This window comes from Rhizomucor pusillus (assembly GCF_041956525.1).
Source record: "Rhizomucor pusillus strain CBS 183.67 unplaced genomic scaffold VTP01scaffold_7, whole genome shotgun sequence".
NCBI lineage: Eukaryota > Fungi > Mucoromycota > Mucoromycetes > Mucorales > Lichtheimiaceae > Rhizomucor > Rhizomucor pusillus.
This window is the reverse complement of record NW_027192149.1, coordinates 163842-181971: the sequence shown is the minus strand read 5'-3', so window position 1 is coordinate 181971 and position 18130 is coordinate 163842. Positions and strand designations below refer to the sequence as shown.

The 18130-nt window shown below is 46.1% G+C and overlaps 8 protein-coding genes across 8 annotated transcripts; 3 read left to right on the top strand and 5 right to left on the bottom strand.

Annotated features, from left to right (window-relative positions):
* Positions 1-59: 59 nt before the first annotated feature.
* On the bottom strand, positions 60-2418 carry VTP01DRAFT_9551 (uncharacterized protein; the record flags this gene model as incomplete). Its single annotated transcript, XM_069388790.1, has 7 exons — positions 60-960; positions 1013-1149; positions 1208-1289; positions 1345-1776; positions 1838-2016; positions 2080-2268; positions 2338-2418. 7 exons carry the CDS (start codon positions 2416-2418, stop codon positions 60-62), a joined length of 2001 nt encoding a protein of 666 aa, XP_069239971.1.
* Positions 2419-2738: 320 nt separating this feature from the next.
* VTP01DRAFT_9550 (uncharacterized protein) lies at positions 2739-4721 on the bottom strand (the record flags this gene model as incomplete). The annotated part of the gene is made up of 6 exons (XM_069388789.1): positions 2739-2950; positions 3021-3139; positions 3221-3911; positions 3996-4300; positions 4372-4417; positions 4487-4721. The coding sequence occupies 6 exons, from the start codon at positions 4719-4721 to the stop codon at positions 2739-2741; spliced, it is 1608 nt and encodes a 535-aa protein (XP_069239970.1).
* Positions 4722-5005: 284 nt separating this feature from the next.
* VTP01DRAFT_9549 (uncharacterized protein) lies at positions 5006-9135 on the bottom strand (the record flags this gene model as incomplete). Its single annotated transcript, XM_069388787.1, has 19 exons — positions 5006-5165; positions 5238-5668; positions 5736-6062; positions 6130-6272; positions 6336-6447; positions 6500-6946; positions 7005-7097; positions 7158-7262; positions 7320-7374; positions 7436-7575; positions 7634-7692; positions 7765-7908; positions 7971-8145; positions 8207-8265; positions 8334-8486; positions 8549-8648; positions 8714-8872; positions 8934-8977; positions 9054-9135. The coding sequence occupies 19 exons, from the start codon at positions 9133-9135 to the stop codon at positions 5006-5008; spliced, it is 2988 nt and encodes a 995-aa protein (XP_069239969.1).
* A 176-nt stretch (positions 9136-9311) lies between these two features.
* Positions 9312-10761, top strand: VTP01DRAFT_9548 (uncharacterized protein; the record flags this gene model as incomplete). Its single annotated transcript, XM_069388786.1, has 6 exons — positions 9312-9429; positions 9507-9599; positions 9654-9714; positions 9829-9989; positions 10061-10352; positions 10413-10761. The coding sequence occupies 6 exons, from the start codon at positions 9312-9314 to the stop codon at positions 10759-10761; spliced, it is 1074 nt and encodes a 357-aa protein (XP_069239968.1).
* Positions 10762-10961: 200 nt separating this feature from the next.
* VTP01DRAFT_9547 (uncharacterized protein) lies at positions 10962-11262 on the bottom strand (the record flags this gene model as incomplete). The annotated part of the gene is made up of 2 exons (XM_069388785.1): positions 10962-11186; positions 11254-11262. The coding sequence occupies 2 exons, from the start codon at positions 11260-11262 to the stop codon at positions 10962-10964; spliced, it is 234 nt and encodes a 77-aa protein (XP_069239967.1).
* A 373-nt stretch (positions 11263-11635) lies between these two features.
* On the top strand, positions 11636-13291 carry VTP01DRAFT_9546 (uncharacterized protein; the record flags this gene model as incomplete). The annotated part of the gene is made up of 10 exons (XM_069388784.1): positions 11636-11779; positions 11851-11884; positions 11952-12160; positions 12218-12284; positions 12345-12429; positions 12495-12508; positions 12572-12760; positions 12831-12974; positions 13039-13126; positions 13192-13291. 10 exons carry the CDS (start codon positions 11636-11638, stop codon positions 13289-13291), a joined length of 1074 nt encoding a protein of 357 aa, XP_069239966.1.
* A 184-nt stretch (positions 13292-13475) lies between these two features.
* Positions 13476-14577, bottom strand: VTP01DRAFT_9545 (uncharacterized protein; the record flags this gene model as incomplete). The annotated part of the gene is made up of 4 exons (XM_069388783.1): positions 13476-13739; positions 13798-13942; positions 14008-14198; positions 14287-14577. 4 exons carry the CDS (start codon positions 14575-14577, stop codon positions 13476-13478), a joined length of 891 nt encoding a protein of 296 aa, XP_069239965.1.
* Positions 14578-15438: 861 nt separating this feature from the next.
* On the top strand, positions 15439-17765 carry VTP01DRAFT_9544 (uncharacterized protein; the record flags this gene model as incomplete). Its single annotated transcript, XM_069388782.1, has 5 exons — positions 15439-16946; positions 17008-17086; positions 17163-17285; positions 17349-17440; positions 17501-17765. 5 exons carry the CDS (start codon positions 15439-15441, stop codon positions 17763-17765), a joined length of 2067 nt encoding a protein of 688 aa, XP_069239964.1.
* Between the last annotated feature and the right edge of the window lie 365 nt (positions 17766-18130).

Genomic DNA, 18130 nt, shown 5'->3' with positions numbered 1-18130 from the left:
ATGCCGGCCATAGAACATGCAGAAAGAGAACATGAATGGATTTGAGTGGGTCACAGTCGCTATTCTTGTCCACGCCCTCGCCCTCGTCCCCGTCCTCGTCCGCGGCCAGTGGTACCACGAGCTCTGGTGCGTCCTCGTTGTCCTCTACCGCGGCTGCTTTCGTTTCCATTGTCGCCAAATAAGGACTGGTTCTGTGCCGGGTTCAACCGTGCATTGCGTTCGTCTTCAATTGCATTGTAGTATCGGCGGACAGAATTGAGCAATATAGACATTGATATCTCTGTTCGTTCAAACATTTGACGGTACTGCTCGATGCTGGAAGATATAACATTGGCGGGATCCTTTCGACCCTCGCATATGGCTTTCAGGTCGGCTTCTGTTGCTCGTCGCAGGAATGGTTTGCTTAAACTTGTTTCGAAGCCGATTGCATCGTAACCGAGCACCAGCCCAACTCCAAGCGTCGTAGGGTGGAAGTACTGCCCTTGCTTGAACGCATACTGTCGAGATTGAATTGTCTGGATATGTTCAGAAATGGTAGCGTCCGTGCCAATTTCATTCTTTTCCATTAGACTAATAAGCTCCGGTTCTGTAAGCGGTTTTGGAGCTTCCGTCTTGCCTTCATTAAGTAGCAACGACGATGGTACAAACTGTTCGCCTTGCTGGAAATGCGGCAGGTTTTGGTCGGACCAGCGATCATATGTATACACTTCCAAATAGTTTCGTCTAAGGATAACCAATCCCTTGGCTGTAAACTCTTCAGTCGCTATTTTTGTCTCTATCGTCGTCTCAAATCCAACCGCATCCTTCCAGCAGCAACCCAGGAATCGGCGTGTGACAAACTCGTACACTTTACGATCATTTCCGCTCAAATTCTGGTCGTAGCCCGTTGGGTGAATAGGTGGATGGGCCTTATCGTTGTTTCTGCCGTTTCTCGGTCGTTCGAATTCACCATCCATTATGCTATACTTTGTTGTTAACGCCAATCTGTCAAACATGTATGGATTCCACTTACAGTTGAGCATATTGTCCCCATTCACGATCATTTCTCTGCATCCGTATGTAATATTCAAAGTTGAAATTCGGCTCAAACTGGTCGGTTTCCGTTCTTGGATAACTGATGAGACCATGCATATAAAGACTTTCTGCAATCTATCAAGTCTTCCTCAGATTTCATATTTCTCTCTGATGTCCGTTATCAGATACGTACACGCATGATTTCCGCACTTGATAATCCCAGTACTCGGCACGCAGTCTTTTGCAATTCGACAGTTGTCAGTGGTAGCGGTTTGCTAAAGCAGGTGTGTAAGTGATCCGATGAGAAGATAGCAAGTAACATTTACTAACCGCTTTGTAGTCTGTCTCTCATTTACTCTTGTCACGACTGCCATGGGGCTGTTCACACAGGACTCATAAAGCACCACTGCTGCGCCGTAGTCAAATAGATGCCCTCGTTTCCAGTTGAATTTGACTTTGCTTTCGCTGCTCGTTGATCCTTCACCAGGTGGTGGTTCGTACTCCATATCGATCTTCCAGAACCTTTCCGGCACAAAGTTCTTAATCGCCATATATCGGTCGACCACAAACCCGAGGGTTGGAAATTGGCATGGTCCATACGACAAGAGCTTTCTGTCGTTTGCAATCAAGGATCGAAGCCGAATAGTCTGTAGTCGGGTGAACGCGTATCCGATACGTAGATCCAATTCCATACGCGCGTGGACTGCCTGGACGAGACGATCATCCAACCGCGCTGGCGTTCTAGCTGCTCTGTTGATCCCACTAGAATGAATATCTTTCCGTGTGAGCATATCGTCCTTTCCCAATCTTGTATTTATATCACCTGTTATCAAGTGCAGAAAATCGTGCACGCCACACCTCTAACCGTGAATTGACTTCAGAGCAGATATCGCGAACCGCTGCACCGATAGCTTCTCCTTCACGATCACAATCCGTCCATATAAACAGTACATTGGATCGCCGAGCTTCCTGTCTGAGGTTGTTTGTCACACTCTCTTGGTCCTATCAGATGGACAGCGTCAGGCGTAGTGCTTTTCGCATAGTCATGCTATATAGAATACTTGCATCTTTGATTGTCCAACGCAGAGGTGCCGTGAAAAGAGCATCGATGGGACATTGGTTCCAACCATATCCTTCGACCAAATCCAAGTTCCGTACATGACCGGTAACAGACGTCACTGTCATTTGGTGCGATCGGCCATCGAGTGTAATGTCGAACCGATAATTCTTTATATAAGTGTTGCGCGTGTTTTCCTTTACAAATGTTCATTGAGGATTCTGCTTGTTGCCAACGATCCCAGAAAAAGTTCAGGTACAACGTACTACATGCGGTCTCCCCTGCGATAAAATGTGCGCAATTTGCTTGGCTGCACTAGGTTTCTCTGCAACACTCAAGATCCTCATTAGAACGCCATTGAGGCAGCTGCTGCGAACAATCTTGTGTGGGCTGCCCGTGCCCTAGCGCGCGTCCCTTTTCTTTCTTTTTTTGACAGCCAAAGTCCGACGACGTGTATCTTTCGTGACATTGAACAACAATCCAAGGTTTATATATTTCATTCAATTTCATTCACAAGCATATATTATTGTACATTGTAAATTCTTTTTTTTCTTCCTCTGACGGTGATGGCTATGTGCGTTTTTGGGTGATGAAGGTATTGGAAAAATAAAGAGTTGTGGGAAGGGAACAGAGAAAGACGCGAGAAACAAAAAGGTTGCCAAGTACTCTAGTTCTTGAATTGGTCCTCGGTGACGCCCTTGCCCATGGCAGCTGTGGCAGCAACACCACCGGTGACGACTTTCATGACTTCATCGACATAGGTGGCACCGGACCACTTTTGGTGCTGGAGAACATCAACGTCGTGTGCGCGTTCCTGGCGCTGTACATTGTTGACGTAGCCGAACATGCCTTGTTGCTTGTAGGCACGGGCAAAGGTGGCTATTTGTGCGTGGTGAATAGAGCCGTTAGCAGATCGAAAGAAAGAAAAATTCAATTTATTTTTTCTTACCTGTTGCCAAGGCGTTGGCGTGGAGACCACCCAAGGTGATGAACTGCCAGACAAATCCGAGCTTGCCGAGCTTGCCAATGAAAGTCTTGATGTCGTCATCAGTCAAGCCAGCAGCGTCCCTAAAGAGATAAGATATGAAAAGGATTTGGTCAGATGCATGTGAAAATCAATGAATGGAATTCCAAATGTTTTTCCCGTACCAGTTGAAGGATGGCGACAAGTTGTAGCAGAGGAGGGAGTGAGGAGAAGCAGACAAGACGCCCTTTGAGAACTGTTCGGCCTGCGACAGGATAGGCTTCTTGGTCTCCATCCAAAGCATATCGGCGTAGGGGGCGTAGCAGATGGCGCGGTGGGTAGCAGCCTCGGTGCCACCTTCGTAACGGTAGTAGCCTTCGCGAACACGGCAGACATCCCAGTCCCAGAAGATTTCAACGCCGTAAGACTTTGCAATAGCACGGGCTTCAGCGTTGGATTTGAATTGGATCTTGCTCAAGAACTCGTCGGCTTGCTGGATCTTGCCGGCCTTGCGAAGCTCGTCGGCAACAGCGGTGCCATAACGCTTCAATCCAGCCTTGTTGACCCATTCATCTTCAATGGCCTGGAGAGCCTCGCCAGACTTGCCGGCCTGTTCGGCCTCGACCATGACTTGAGCCAAGGGAGGGAGGTTAGGGTTGGTAGCGCCGACAATGAACTCATGGTCACGGGTATCAATGTTGCTAGTGATCAAAGTGGCAGCTTCAGCGTCTGAGCGGGCAACAACAAGGTTCTCAACGCCCATGATATCATATTGGGCACGGATAGCAACGAGACGGTTGATGTGTTCCTGGATAGGTACAAGTACCTTGCCAGCCATGTGGCCGCACTTTTTGGTGCCAGGGGATTGGTCCTCAACTGTGGGAAACATCGTGTTAAAAATACAAGGCGTAGTTTTACATCATCACCATCATCATCGTCAAAGCGTGATCTTTTACTTACTGTGGATACCAGCAGCACCGCGCTCGACAAACATCTTGGCCAACTTCATAACGGCAGTGATACCACCGTGACCAGTGTCAGCGTCGGCAATGATGGGACGCAAATAGTCGACCTTGGGAGTCTTTGCACGTTCCTCGGGGGACATGGCCAAACGAGCCTGGCGCTGCTTGCGGTCGTGGAAGAGCTGAGCAAAGAAAAGATGCTCAACCTTGTTAGGAACGGTGTCCATAGGGTAGTCAGCAAGATCCGGACCGGGCTCGTTGCTGGTGGAGGCAGTGGAAGAGCATTGCCAACCGCTGACGTAGCTGTTAAAAAGTGAAAAATGTTATTTACCTGTCGATAGATTTCAATACGCTGTAAGCAAGCAAATACTTACACAGTCTCGATACCAGCAGAAGCCATCTGAGTCACTTGGACAGGGTCTATATACGGCGAATGCAGGGATCAGTAAAGTTGCTGATCTAGATACACATGTCGGGTGGGGGACTTACCAAGGGCACCAAAAGTGTGGGTGGTTTCGCCGGTAGCCTTGTTCTTCTGAAGAAGCTTCCAGAGCTTCTTGGCTTGAGCATTGGAGCGGTACTCGGTAGGGAGAGTGCCACGCTTGGAGACAATGGCCTCGGCAGTGTAAGGGCGCTTGACGTGCTTGAAGCGATCAGAAGCCCACCACTTCTTGACAGCTTCAACTTCCTGCTGGAACTCGAGGATCTCTTGGTCGACAGCCATGTTTGAAAAGATTACAGTAAGAAAAAGAAACGAGGGAAAAGAAGGATTGGATCGCACAACGTCAACACTTTTTATATAGGCATGGCCGGTCACAGATTTCACATGTGGGTCAAAATGTGGAGAAGCAGCGGCATGTGAAACATCGGGCATTGTGTATGCGATTGGATCGGAATTTTCCGCCTCGACATAGGAACTCCTAAAGGTTTTGACGGTACATTATATATATTCATGTACACACAACGTATAATCTATCATTCTATGTACTTTTTATTTGGGATAATAGTTTATTCTGCAAAGTTCTTTACTATCCACTCGGAGGAGCTTGAGATCTTGTCGTTCGCTTCACCCAGGAGCGCGATCGAGGCCTCCTGATGCTTTGTCAGATACTTTTCAGCGGCATCCCGAACATCAGCCTGAGTCACAGCAAGCAGCTGCTCCCGTCGCCTGCGTGTGGAGAAAACATTTCAACTTCAGATTAATGATGACAAGATCATAAAAGGCACATCTAGAGATTACCTCTGCCTCATATCATCTGATACTCCGTTGACGAACTGAAGCATGCCTTCTTCAGACACGCTGATCGGTGCATCGATCCCTTGGAAGATCGACAGCTTGGCTTCTGTCATTTCCTGATCTGTGAATTGCCGATCAAGCACCCAGTCTACCGATGCATTGTACGTGCTCAATGTCTCGAGCGTTCGCGGATCGCGGTAAGAGTAGAACGAGAAAATGCCATTCAATCCGCCGTAGCGTGCACCGCCACCGTATGCACCGTTCTTTTCACGGATTTCACGGTGCAGATAGTGGTTCGTTAACAGGGAAGATAGGATTTGGAGTTTGGCGCCATCGGGATGCGTGTAAGGGACACCTCTCAGGGCTTTTGCCGAAAAGTTGACCGAGAAAGGCAAGGGGAAAAACGTCTTTTTGTATTGTGGAACAAACATACCCTTCGCAAACAACATTGAGATATACACACCAACGCATGTAAACATAAAAGACAATCTTGCCACTTACAGGTTGCGTGGGAGGAATACCCTTCTCTGCCGGTAATCCAGAAACAAGTTTTGCCAGAGCGGTCTCGTTGGCCGGCACGGCATCTTCACCGCAAGTGATGGCTACACGCAAAGATGGTTGTGCCAACACGATCGAAGCAATCGTCTTGAGTTTCTCTACGACCGGAGAAAGATCTTCTGTCGCAGCAAGCTTATTCATGAAATCAACCTGCGTCATGCCGCTTAAAATCTCAGAGTGGTACATTCCAGGCGTGAGCGATGATCCTGCATGAGCTCTTGCAAAAACGTGACCAGCGTCTGCGACCGAATTGACCAGAGACGATGCGTTCTGCAACCCATTTTGCAGCAATGTTTAGCGCTATGCATTCTCACATCTACACCATTGCCAAACTTACTCCAATAATGAGTGTTCGAAGCTTGTCCACATTATCAAAGTTCGTTTCGTGTACAATTTTTGCAAATATATCGTACATCTTGTCAATGTTGCGATCCAGGCAATTGCCGATCAGTGCAATGCCCTGTTCGACATGGTCAATATCTAGACACGCTCTTTGTTAGAACCATTTTACTGTTGACAATGAATGATTCCTTGTGAACATACCGGAATGATTCGTAGACACAATGGTGGAAGCACGGAGTCCTCCCGTGTACAGCCGAATTTCATCATCAATCTCTGCCATGCTTTGTGAATGTGTACCCAAAGAAAACAGCGCCTGCTTCACGTGAGCATCACGTATTCTGTTGTTGTCACATGTTCGGACCTACATCGCAGAAGAGTGGCAAGTAAACCTCCAGATCTTCAGACAGCGACGCTAATGTGCTGATAGCTCTAAAGTATGTAATGCCGTTCGTTGCTGTGGTTCGCCACTGCACAGGTATGTTGGATACGCCAGTGTGGTCCAGAACAGTTCTCTTCATTTTCGGCGAGATATCTCCAAGATGCAACGTAGGAAGGCATGACAGATCTTCTACCTTGTCTTGGCTTTCGGCAAGTTGCCGGCCCTGTTCCGCGATTTCCTTCTTATCGGCATCTGTCAACGCCTTGACCCGTTCTTCCAGCAGTCTCTGCTCTTTCTCTGCAACCTGATTGGAGTATTCTGGATCAGGCCGCATAATAAATGTCAACTTATGAGGGTTGCTGAGCAAATATTTGTCTATGCGCGACTCGAAAAAGTTGCCGGCTTCCAGCTCTTTCTTGAGCCTTTCGATATTCTATACCCACAGCTTGCTCTTAATATATTTATCTCTATTCGGTCAGCAGGTTATTTACCTTGTTTATCTCTAGCAAGTCAATGGGATCAGCGCCGTTGAACCATCCAGATGATAATCCGTGCATAATATTCAGTCCAAAATCTGCTGTTTTCTAAAGGTGAAAGCGGTTAATTTTTGGCATACATTACGGATATATCGCAAAAATACTTGCATGCTTTTGTCCGAGCTCCATTTGATGAATAGCAGCTTCAATTCGCTTGCTATCAAAACCGGTGCGCTTCACTTCCTCCAAAACTTCCATGATGCGTTGTTGGACCTTTTGTAAAATTTCTGATTAGTCGCATATAGATTTTATGAATATACCTCGTATTACCAGCTCAATGTCTGAATCCTTGACACCTTGCAATCCAATTGCCAAAGTACTCGTGCTAATCACGCAAAGTCAGCCGCTTCTGTCGTCCATTTTCTCTCACTCCAGCATTGCTTTACCTCGTCGAACTATCGTAACCAGTGTTGGCAGAGAACTCAGAGCCCAGGTTTGTATCTATCAATGCCTTGTAAAGAGGAGAAGCATGTCCATCCATCAAAAGATACGAGAGCAAGCGCATCGAGAAGGTTTCAAACACATCCTTCGTGGAATAGCATTTAGCAACCTCAAACTTTGGATAAACAGCTATGCACTCTTACCTTGGACTCGTTGGCCAAGAATGAAATCGAGACACGATTCTGCCTATCGGCCGGGCTTACTACAAAAAAGGTTTTCTCGTGTCAAGATCTCTCTGTGCCTGTTGGTTATGACGTGGTGAAAATAATCATACGTGGATCCAGTGCGCAGGTAGCTGAGACAGTTCTCGGCGAAGTCCATGGTAACACTGATTTGTTTACGTGTGGCACGTTTGATACGCTGGTATTGGCCAAGGTTGCATCGATGGCCGCTAGCTGTTCCTGCAATGGAAAGTTTCCTATGTAGTGTCTTCTAGTTAGCTGATATCCTCTCCATCGAATGAAGTTTTCTACGGCATACCATATGTAAAGAAACGTGCATTGCTCGGGTTGTAATGGTTTTTGTGAAACTCGACTAGCTGCTCGTATGTCAGGTTAGGAATGCAGCATGGTTCGCCTCCACTCGAATGCTCATAAGTCGTTCCCGGGAACATGGCTTCGTGGGCACGAATGTAATAGAGGTAATTGGCATCCGACTACGTATCGAGTGAAACAAGTCGTGAATAGGAAGCCCACGTTTGCAAAGACCTTACATACCGTTTGTCCCTTCATTTCATTGTACACGACACCTTTAAACTGGATAGGCGTAGACGTGTCTAAGTCAAAGATGCGTGTGGTTAAGAGCTTTGCTAATATCACGATCCTTTGCACTGCCCGCTTTTACCAGTAGGAACTTGGTGTTCTAAGCGCCATCCCTCCTGTACAAAGTCCAGCTTTTGCAATCGTGGATTGAAAACCGCATCCATGTAAACATCTCTCAAGTTGGCATAATCCACTGGGTTTGTGGTTGCGAAAGGATAGATTGTATAGTCGCTTGCTGAAAAAGAAAAGGAGTATTAGAATGGCGAAATATCATTTATAGTATTAATCCAAACGTACCTGTAAAAGCATTCATGAAGGTAGCCAAGCTTCTATTGAGCATCTTGAAGAAAGGGTCTCGAACAGGATATCGTTCACTGCCACAAAGCGTTGTATGTTCCTAGCCAAATATGTTAATAACAACAGCTACCTTCCTTCAAACGTACAACGCAGCCGATGACACACCAAAATATGAGGAACGCCGGTGCTGTCAGTGACGGGAGTGTGAAAACCGATGGCAAATACATTGTTGCTATCGTCGCGAGCTATGTGCAGGTGCTGCGCTCCAGTTCTGTCGTGCTGCAGGGCGATCGCGGTCAACTCGAGCTCTGGCACTTGTCGAACCTACTATTTCTTTTAGCCACCAGCGCGATCGAGCGTCTGTGCTCTGTCCAAAGTGACTTGCCTGCTTGACAGTGTATCCATGTAATCGTTCTCCTGGATTCAAAGCTTTTTATTTTTTTTGGAAACCCAATTGAGCGATCGATCGTAGGCGACTTGGGCTTGTCAGCACATAATGGCATACCTTTTGCAGTGGAATAAGTTTTTCGTAAGATCGAGCGTGCATTGTGCGTCTGCCGCAAAGACAGAAATAGTTGGGTTGACATGGATAAAGCAAGCAAGCAAGCGAGTTAGCGGTGGCGGCAGGAATTTCTTCAGCGCACGGTCCCTGCTGCTGTTGCTGCCTGAACCAAATTTCTGTGTCCGGCTGGTTTCATCTCCACCACCGAGAGAGAAATCCGCACATCAAGCAAGCATTTTGTCACCCCTTTCTTTCCTTTTAATGTCCCTTGATAGCAAATACGTAGGCCTGATACTTGCCATCTGTTCCAGCTTTCTGATCGGCACTTCATTCGTTATTACAAAGAAAGGTCTGCAGCAATCGTCCTCAGCTTCTCAAGGTAGATATCATCGTGTGCGTGCTTCTCTCTGTCAGTAGCTTTAGACGAACTAACGCAAAAAAAATTGTACACAAAAGCGTTTGCTTCTGATTCACATCGATACCTCAAGAGTCCCATATGGTGGATTGGCCTAGTAACCATGGTGAGCGGCGAGATCCTGAACTTTGTGGGCAAGTATTAAAGGATTTTCTTCATATTTTCCATTTACTCAACAGCTGCTTAAGGTTACACGTTCGCGCCCGCCATATTAATAACACCGCTGGGAGCTCTGAGTGTCATTGTCGGGTAGGTGTATAGCTGCAGGAATGAAAAAGGGGTTGGGTTAGAGGGAAAGATCGGGGGTCGCTGGTTGGATATTTCAGCAACAAGGAGTAGTTAAAAAAGGTTAATTAATGGCAGAGCATTGCTAGCCGCAATCTTTCTAAACGAGCGACTTGGTGTCATTGGCATTATTGGATGCCTACTGTCTATCATTGGTGCAGTTATCATCATATTGCATGCACCAGAGGATCCGGAGGTTCACAGTGTCGACGAGCTTGTCCAATACATGTTGCAGCCCGGTACGCCATCACTTATGTCATGCATATGATATGAATTGCCACAGACATGCTAATCGCAACAATTTTATTAGGATTTATCACCTACGCTGTGCTTGTTGTCTTCATCACCATCGGTATGATCTGGAAAGTCGTGCCTCGTTGGGGGAAGTCAAAAGTCATCGTTTACGTGACGATATGCTCGCTTGTTGGGTCGCTTTCCGTGATGGCGATAAAGGCGTTTGGCATTGCAGTGCGTCTGACGGCAGAGGGCAACAATCAATTCGTGCAGCCATCTACGTATATCTTTGCATTCATGTGTCTCGTATTCATTTTGGTCCAAGTCAACTATTTCAACAAGGCTCTGGATACTTTCTCTACCAACGTGTAAGCAACATCAATGATCTCTTGATATATAGCATTTACTCATAGAGTGTATGACTCTAGTGTTAATCCGATCTACTTTGTGTTCTTTACGACTGCCACCATCGTTGCATCTGCAATAATGTATAGAGGATGGCACACGCGCGGCTTTGTCAATACAATCAGTCTGATATGTGGGTTCCTGATAATCTTCTCTGGTGTCTATCTCCTGGACTCGATTGCACGTAAAAAGGGCGAGAGTCTTGCTATCCCTCCGGTCACCTCCACAACATCGCTCCATCGGCGGTACGGCTCAAAAAGCGTCCAAAGCATGCACACCACCGCTGCTTTGGAGGAAAAAAATTTTCAAGTTGTACATATGCCATTTAATACCACTTGTCAGCGACGACCGCACCGTGCGTTTTCCGTATAACCATTATTATCATATCCTGTTTTATTGATCCATCTACCAATATATATGTAATCCTCTTCTTTATCCGTACAATACAAGAGAAGGTCGAGAGAGAGAGAGGTTCCCGAACGATGCAGTAATATATATGCGTGCGTATGTGTGAGGAAGAGTGTGTAATGTGAAAATGTGGGGCTTAACGCTCTGGTATTATTCGTGTTCTTCTAGTTGCTGTTTTCAGCTGCCGATTTTAACCGTTTCTTTTCTTCCTTGAGACCTTGATACAGTTGGTGAAGTTGGGCAGCGACAGTGTTGTTTGCTGAGTGGATAGCCGCATTGTCGTGGAGGAATTTGTCCAAGAAGGTGATGGCAGCGTTAATGTCGGCAAACTTTTCAGATTCGACCTTGAGATTCAGAGGCAGTGTTTCTTGCTTCATTGTTGGAGAAAACTGATGAAAGCCCAAAGTCCGTCCCCAACTGGACCTTTTAGGAATTGAAAGCCACCCCACTCAATACCTCTCGCATGAAATTTGCTGCTCTCGAGAGCTTGTCTCGTCTACACGGTCCCTGCAATCTTCAGGCTTGGAAGAGAGGATGGCATGCATAGTATATTTTACAGTAATAGTTTATATAGAAAAATGCAGACCGGTAAAAAGCGAAATATGCTCTACAATTGACTCTCTGAAATTTACAAGAGTGGCTCTTGCACGCAATCTGTTTTTCCAATGGAGATATCTATGTGAGCACGTGTATAATTTGGGCTCATAGGTCAGAGCTGTAACTATCATTGATCGTAAATCTAAATGTCTGAAAAGCATATGAATATATTTTCCAAGGTCTGCAGCATGATTTTGCAGGCGGGCGGCCATCCTCCCAAAAATTGCCTCCTCTTCTCGAAATGACACCGAGTGTACAAACGGCACCTGTGTGTGCTGCGGTCGATTGCGACAGACCTGCCCATTTGCAGTGTCCTACCTGCGTCAAGCAGAGCATCAAGACTGGATCCCACTTCTGCTCCCAGGACTGCTTTAAAAAGAGCTGGGTAAATCTACTTGTTCTTTCACTCAATGAAGAGAAGGAACTAACTCGACGATCTCTTCTGCTCGGCGACAGGGTCAGCACAAGGCACTGCACAAGTCAAACAAGGGTACTACATGATCGATGATAGTTACCAGTCTCGGGATTATTGATAACAATGGTGTGCGAAAATATAGGTGCCACGTACGATCCATTTTCGACGTTCAAATATACCGGGCCTCTGCGACCAGTATATCCACTTTCTCCTCGGCGACCTGTCCCTGACCATATCCAGCGACCTGATTATGCAGAAACAGGAATTCCGAAATCCGAGTTTAGTGCACGAGGCAATGCTATCCGAGTATTGAACGCCGAGGAAATCGAAGGTGTACGGAAAGCATGCAAGGTTCGTCAACGTGATATAGTGTAAATGTGCAAATGGTAGTCCTGACAATCGCTTTAGATCACTCGAGAAGTTTTAGAAATTGCAGCTGCATCCGTTCGCGTTGGAATTACTACAGACGAGATTGGTAAGTGAAGGCTATAATGTACATAGATACTTGAGAGATTAACATCTAGTATCGTAATAGATCGAATTGTTCACGATGCGACGATCGAGAGAGGTGCATATCCTTCGCCGCTCAATTACAACTACTTTCCAAAGTCGTGCTGCACGTAAGTTTACATTCATCTGTTTGCAATGATGTACGACCTAGTCGCTAACAGTAATTCTTCGTCAGGTCCTTGAACGAAGGTACACTACTCTAACACCAGTCTAAAGATAGAATAGTAATCTCACACACACACAAAACCTTAGTTATTTGTCACGGTATTCCGGATCAGCGTCCTCTCCAGGATGGCGATATTATCAACATTGATATTTCATGTTTCTACAATGGCTACCACGGTGACGCTAACGCGACTTACTTGGTCGGCAACGTCAGTGATGTGGCAAAGAAGCTTGTACAGACTACAAAGGAGTGTCTCGACTTGGCGATAGCAGCTGGTAAGCAAGCAAAAATGAACCTGTGCACATTATTTAGTATTTCTGAATCTAAACTTGTCCCCTTATAAAGTAAAACCTGGTATGCGATACCGCGATTTCGGCAAGATTATTGAGAAGCATGCGCACAAGAATGGATTCTCTGTTGTCCGTGCTTTCTGTGGTCACGGTATCAACCAACTTTTCCATTGCGCTCCCAATGTACCTCATTATGCTAGTAAGTCTTGGTTATGTAAAAACTCCACGTGGCACAATCTGGTAGCTAATAGCCTTTGTGACAGACAATAAGGCCATTGGTATTGTTCGGCCCGGTCATATTTTCACAATCGAGCCAATGATTTGTGAAGGCGTTTACGATGAAGTACTCTGGTATGTTTAGGTTCTCTGAAACCGTAAGAAATTGTATCATGACTCACTGGAATCCCAAAATACAGGCCGGATAACTGGACCGCGACAACCAAAGACGGAAAGCTTTCTGCCCAGTTTGAGCACACTCTTCTGGTCACTGAGACAGGTGTCGAAATATTAACATAACGATATTTGTATCGTCTTTTCCTTTCCTTTTGCATACGAAAACGCGGCATTTCTTTACACGTAATGCATAATGCTCGATCCAATACATTAAAGGAATCTGTCCTTTGGATATTTACAAATGAATTATGGTGTCTTTACATGTTCCAATCGAATAGCATCGTTTTTGCATGTCTTGACTGCAATGTTACCGGGCAGTGAACTGAGATATTAGAACGCCTGCTGCGACCCCAACATTTAGGCTTTCCACATGTCCTTTAAAAGTTTCCGTGTTGCTGCTCTGTTTGGGGATACTGACAAGCTGCTTGCAAATTTTCCTGATAAGTGGTCGCAATCCAACTCCTTCATTTCCTAGCACCAGTAGTCTTGGCAAACTCGTCAGCGGCATATTGTACACCGATTCGCCTTGAGCATCAGCGCCCATTATGTGCCAGCCATTCCCTGAACTTGTCTGTGCACGTACGTGAGGTTCTAGAAATCTATCCAGTATGCAAGCTTAGGGATCATACCTGCAAGAATTTGGAAAGATTGCGTGTGGAGTAAATATCCATTACTTCCATTGCACCGGCGCTCACTTTGGAAACTGCAGGAGTGAGAGTCGCACTGTTCTTGCTGCATACGATTACTCCATCCACACCAAAGAAATGTGCAGTCCTAACGAGTTATAGGAATGTAGTCAGCAAGTCAAAAGGTTATCCAGTGCAAGGTTCCACAGATACCTGAGAATAGACCCTAGATTGTGTGGATCCTGAACTTCATCTAAAGCAATCCAAAATGGAGGCCTTTGCGACGACTCAAAACGATGCTGGATATTATTGCTCTGTACACCGTAGTATATGCCTTGAGAAGAAACTGGCGACAAGTGCTGAATGGGTATAGAGTCACGCTGCGAGGTTTCTATAACAACGCCCTGCAAAGAGTTTCTGTGAGCTATAGAAAATGCTACTTACAGTCCCCTCTTTCTTTCTCTCTTTCTTTCTTATCCCCAGCACACATACCTGGTGCGGTCTGTTGAGTGTCAAGTTGTTTAGATGACCCTTGTCGACCTCCACGATGGTGATCTTTTGGTCGCGGCATAGCTGAATGACGGTGTCAATGAGGAACGCGTCCTTTTTACTCTTTTTCGTGGCACCACTGCTTTTCTGAAGGAACAGTCTCTCGATACGAGCGCGTTTTCGAGCATACAAGGCTGCCAAGACACTGGAGCAGCCATAAATATACTCGAGTTGAGGGGTTGTTTTTGTGGACAGTGCTCGGGACCACACCGTACAAAATTTTTTTTGCAACATATTCTAGCTAAGAAGAAGCAGCGAAAAGAAGAAAAAGAAGAAGAACAATAGTTCATTTATTGTTATAAAGTGTTAAGAAAAAATAAAAGGGTAGTTCCCACCTACAGTGGCAACTACTTGGTAAATCCTCTCTGACGTGCCATCTTACAGCCGAATCAGTGCTCCGAGTTTTCCCTGCTGTATTGCTACCCTGGGGCAGTTCCTCGGTATTGAACAACCTCTCAACTCAAGCCTACGCTCAGGTTGGGATGTTGACACCAATCTCTGCAAGACACTATCTTCTACGAGGCAACCAAGCAGCCGTGGCTCCACTGCAAATGAGTTCATCCTCTTATAGACCGCCGCTCAGCTTACAGGAAGACGCTACACTCCCCGGTCGTTACTTTTTTATACACCCCGAAAATCGCTTATAAACCTGTTTATTTTGTGATTTCGTCAGCTTGTGGTAACTTTTCCGCAACTTGCCCTTATTTTACCATCATTCGATTCGTCTGGAGGAGAAGATTCGTTCTGTACATATAACATGGTGTTTTTAACGACAATTCAGTGGTGTTCCAGCCAAAGTTGCTCTATTTAGATAAGAAACGTTCGAGGAAATTGGATACATCAATTCCTTACGTTCCTTAAGAGCATATTACCGATCTAGAGGAATCTATCAGGGCGATGTAACTGTCAAAATACCATGAAACGTAGCTGCCTTGGCAATTTCTCGTGGGGGGGGGGGCAGCACAGACGGCACCCAAATCGGGATTTTCATGCGACAGCCAATGGCTCTCACATTCTCTTTCCCTTCACTTGTGCCTAGCTTACACCTATCGCCCACTTTGACAGTACCGGTCGCTCATTCCCTAGCTCAACGGCATGCTCTCGCCTCAATCACCGGCGTCTCCAGAACGCATTCCAGCAGGTCGATCCCTCAGAAAGGTGACTCAGCCGCTAAGTCGAGTGAATCACTCGACAGAAGCTCGGACCAGGGCTCAGCATCGGGATTCCGCAGCAGAGACAACAACAACTCTCGGGAAGAGAACAATGACTACCTCTCCATCGATCAGCTCTGAGAAGCGCATAAAAGGCTCGAATGATTCTGCAGGCAAGCGATTATCGCCACAAAAAGCCGAGGTCCTGGAAGACGAAACGGCGAGTGCAAACGGACCCCGGCAAGCAAAGCAGCCGATGACAAACGGCCAGAATACATCTCAGAACGGACCAGATGTGCCATCAGATGCCCCAGTAAAGGGACTGGGAAAGAGAAAAGCGAGCGACGTTTTCCCTGACGATAACGAAAAACGCAAACGGACATCAGTTGATTCTGAAGCCGAGATATCATCACCGCGAAACGCATTAGATGACAATTATACCCTACAGAATGATACCATTAATGATCAGGAGAACGAGTTACCAGAGAAGAATGTCGAACCGGATGCTAGCTTGCCACTGATTGAGAATCCTACCGATGTCGACAACCTTGAAGAACCAGCTACTGAAATGTCACCACTTGAAGGAGCCGGCAATTATGATCAGACACCTGATGCTACTGCCGATCTTGCTGTGTATGGATGGCCATGCAATGAGAACGACGATACCGTTCCTCCAAGCACAACGCAGGTGGAAATGAGCAGCCCTTTTTCTTCAAGATATTCAAACTCGTACTTGACAGATAAACCAGCAAATCGCTCGATCTTAACCGACTTGCTGCAGAGTGCTGGACATGCTTCCCAGCGAAGCTATATTCCAGATCGGAAGAAGCTCTTCGAAGCTGTATTTGACGGAGATTGCGACGACGATGTCCTTGCACAGGCAGAAGAAGAGGAGCGTACGAGACAATCGACATCTCGACTGTATCACCACCACGATGCCATTGACGAGTTTTTCACTAACAGCAACATTGAAGATAACATTTCGACGGAGCGATTATCGTCCACGATTTCGCGCAAGGGCAAGGAGCGGTGGAATCCGCGTCCTCAGAACGTGCGGCCTGGGTATCTAACACCCTACCCAAGATTTCTCACCGCAGAGTACTTTCAGAACAATGGACCCAGGAGCTGTCAAAGCGAGGAAGAAGTTCTTGAAACCCGAACGCCGTCCTACCCTATGATACCACATCTCGAACACAAGTATACAGTCACTGGATACATTGGATCAGGAGAATTTGCAGAAGTTCTCCAGGTGCTTGATCAAGAAACTAGCACGCTATTCGCTGTGAAAAGAACGAAAAAGACTTTCCGCAGCTACGAAGACCGCTGGCAGCAAATATTGGAGGTGGATCTGATGCGGTCGGTGTGCCACAGCAAACATTGCATACAGTTGATCGATGCATGGGAGGAAGCTGGTCATCTTTACTTGCTCATGGAGCTTTGCAGCAGTGGAAGGTAAGAATATGACGATCACATAAATGATAACTCTGGACTCATATGTTTTTCTTTTTCTCAGTCTGAAGGATTATATCAGCAGGCACGAGGAGAAAATAGCTGAAGACATGATTTGGCATATACTTTACGAAATCACCAAGGTAATTACATTGTTGGAGTTTTATTAACAATTTTCCAACTGGAAACGAATGCTAACATGTATATCTGACATTCCAGGGCCTCAAAGATATACACGATGCCAATATCCTGCACCTGGACTTGAAACCATCCAACATTTTACTGGATGAAAATGGATTCCTCAAGATTGGAGATTTTGGACATGCTGTGAGGGAGCCCGTGGTAGGTTGATTTTATTGATAAAATGACACAATTCGAGTATATTCACAATGTCTCTCGTTTAAGAACGAGCACTGGGTAAAAGGCGAAGGCGATCGGCGGTACATGGCACCGGATCTGCTGCGTGATCAATACCATAAACCGGCAGATATCTTCAGGTAAGACGCGAAAGGCAAGCTACCATTGTGGCCCATTTTTTAATCCTTCCTTCTATGTAGCCTAGGATTGATTATTTTGGAGATGGCTACACTGATCGAGTTGCCAGACACTGGGGAGCGCTGGGAGCTTCTGCGTCTGGGAGATCTATCTGATTACGAGCAAGACTTGGAACATGTATCTTCTGACTTACGTGCTTTGGTACTACAGTTGCTCTCCTCTGATTCAAATGAGAGACCGACCGTGGACGAGATTCTTGCGCATCCCCGTGTATGTCCGCGTTTGGAATCGGGAGAGGAAAAAGGTGCCCTTTTCGACTTTGTATAAGAACCCAACAACAACCATAGCTGCCCCCACCTTACCTTATGCTTGTACATTTTGCAATACCATTTTCTAAATTAAAAACACAGCGATGCTAATCAAGACCAAGGAATTTGGTGTCATCGAGACAGAACTCTATCGACTTGTTCGGTCCTTTGCAAACCGGCATTACGCTGTATCTTCAACTCCGGCTGCAAGTTCAGTTGCAGCGACTTATCAGCACCGCTCTCACGTCAAGTGAATGAAAACAAACGCTAGTCTTTGTAAACAATCAACAAATTTTCCTTGCTATTCCTGTTTCTTATTATGCTAGAATGTTTATTTACAGAGTCCTCGACGAAAAAACATCTATACACTATCACGCTATCCTG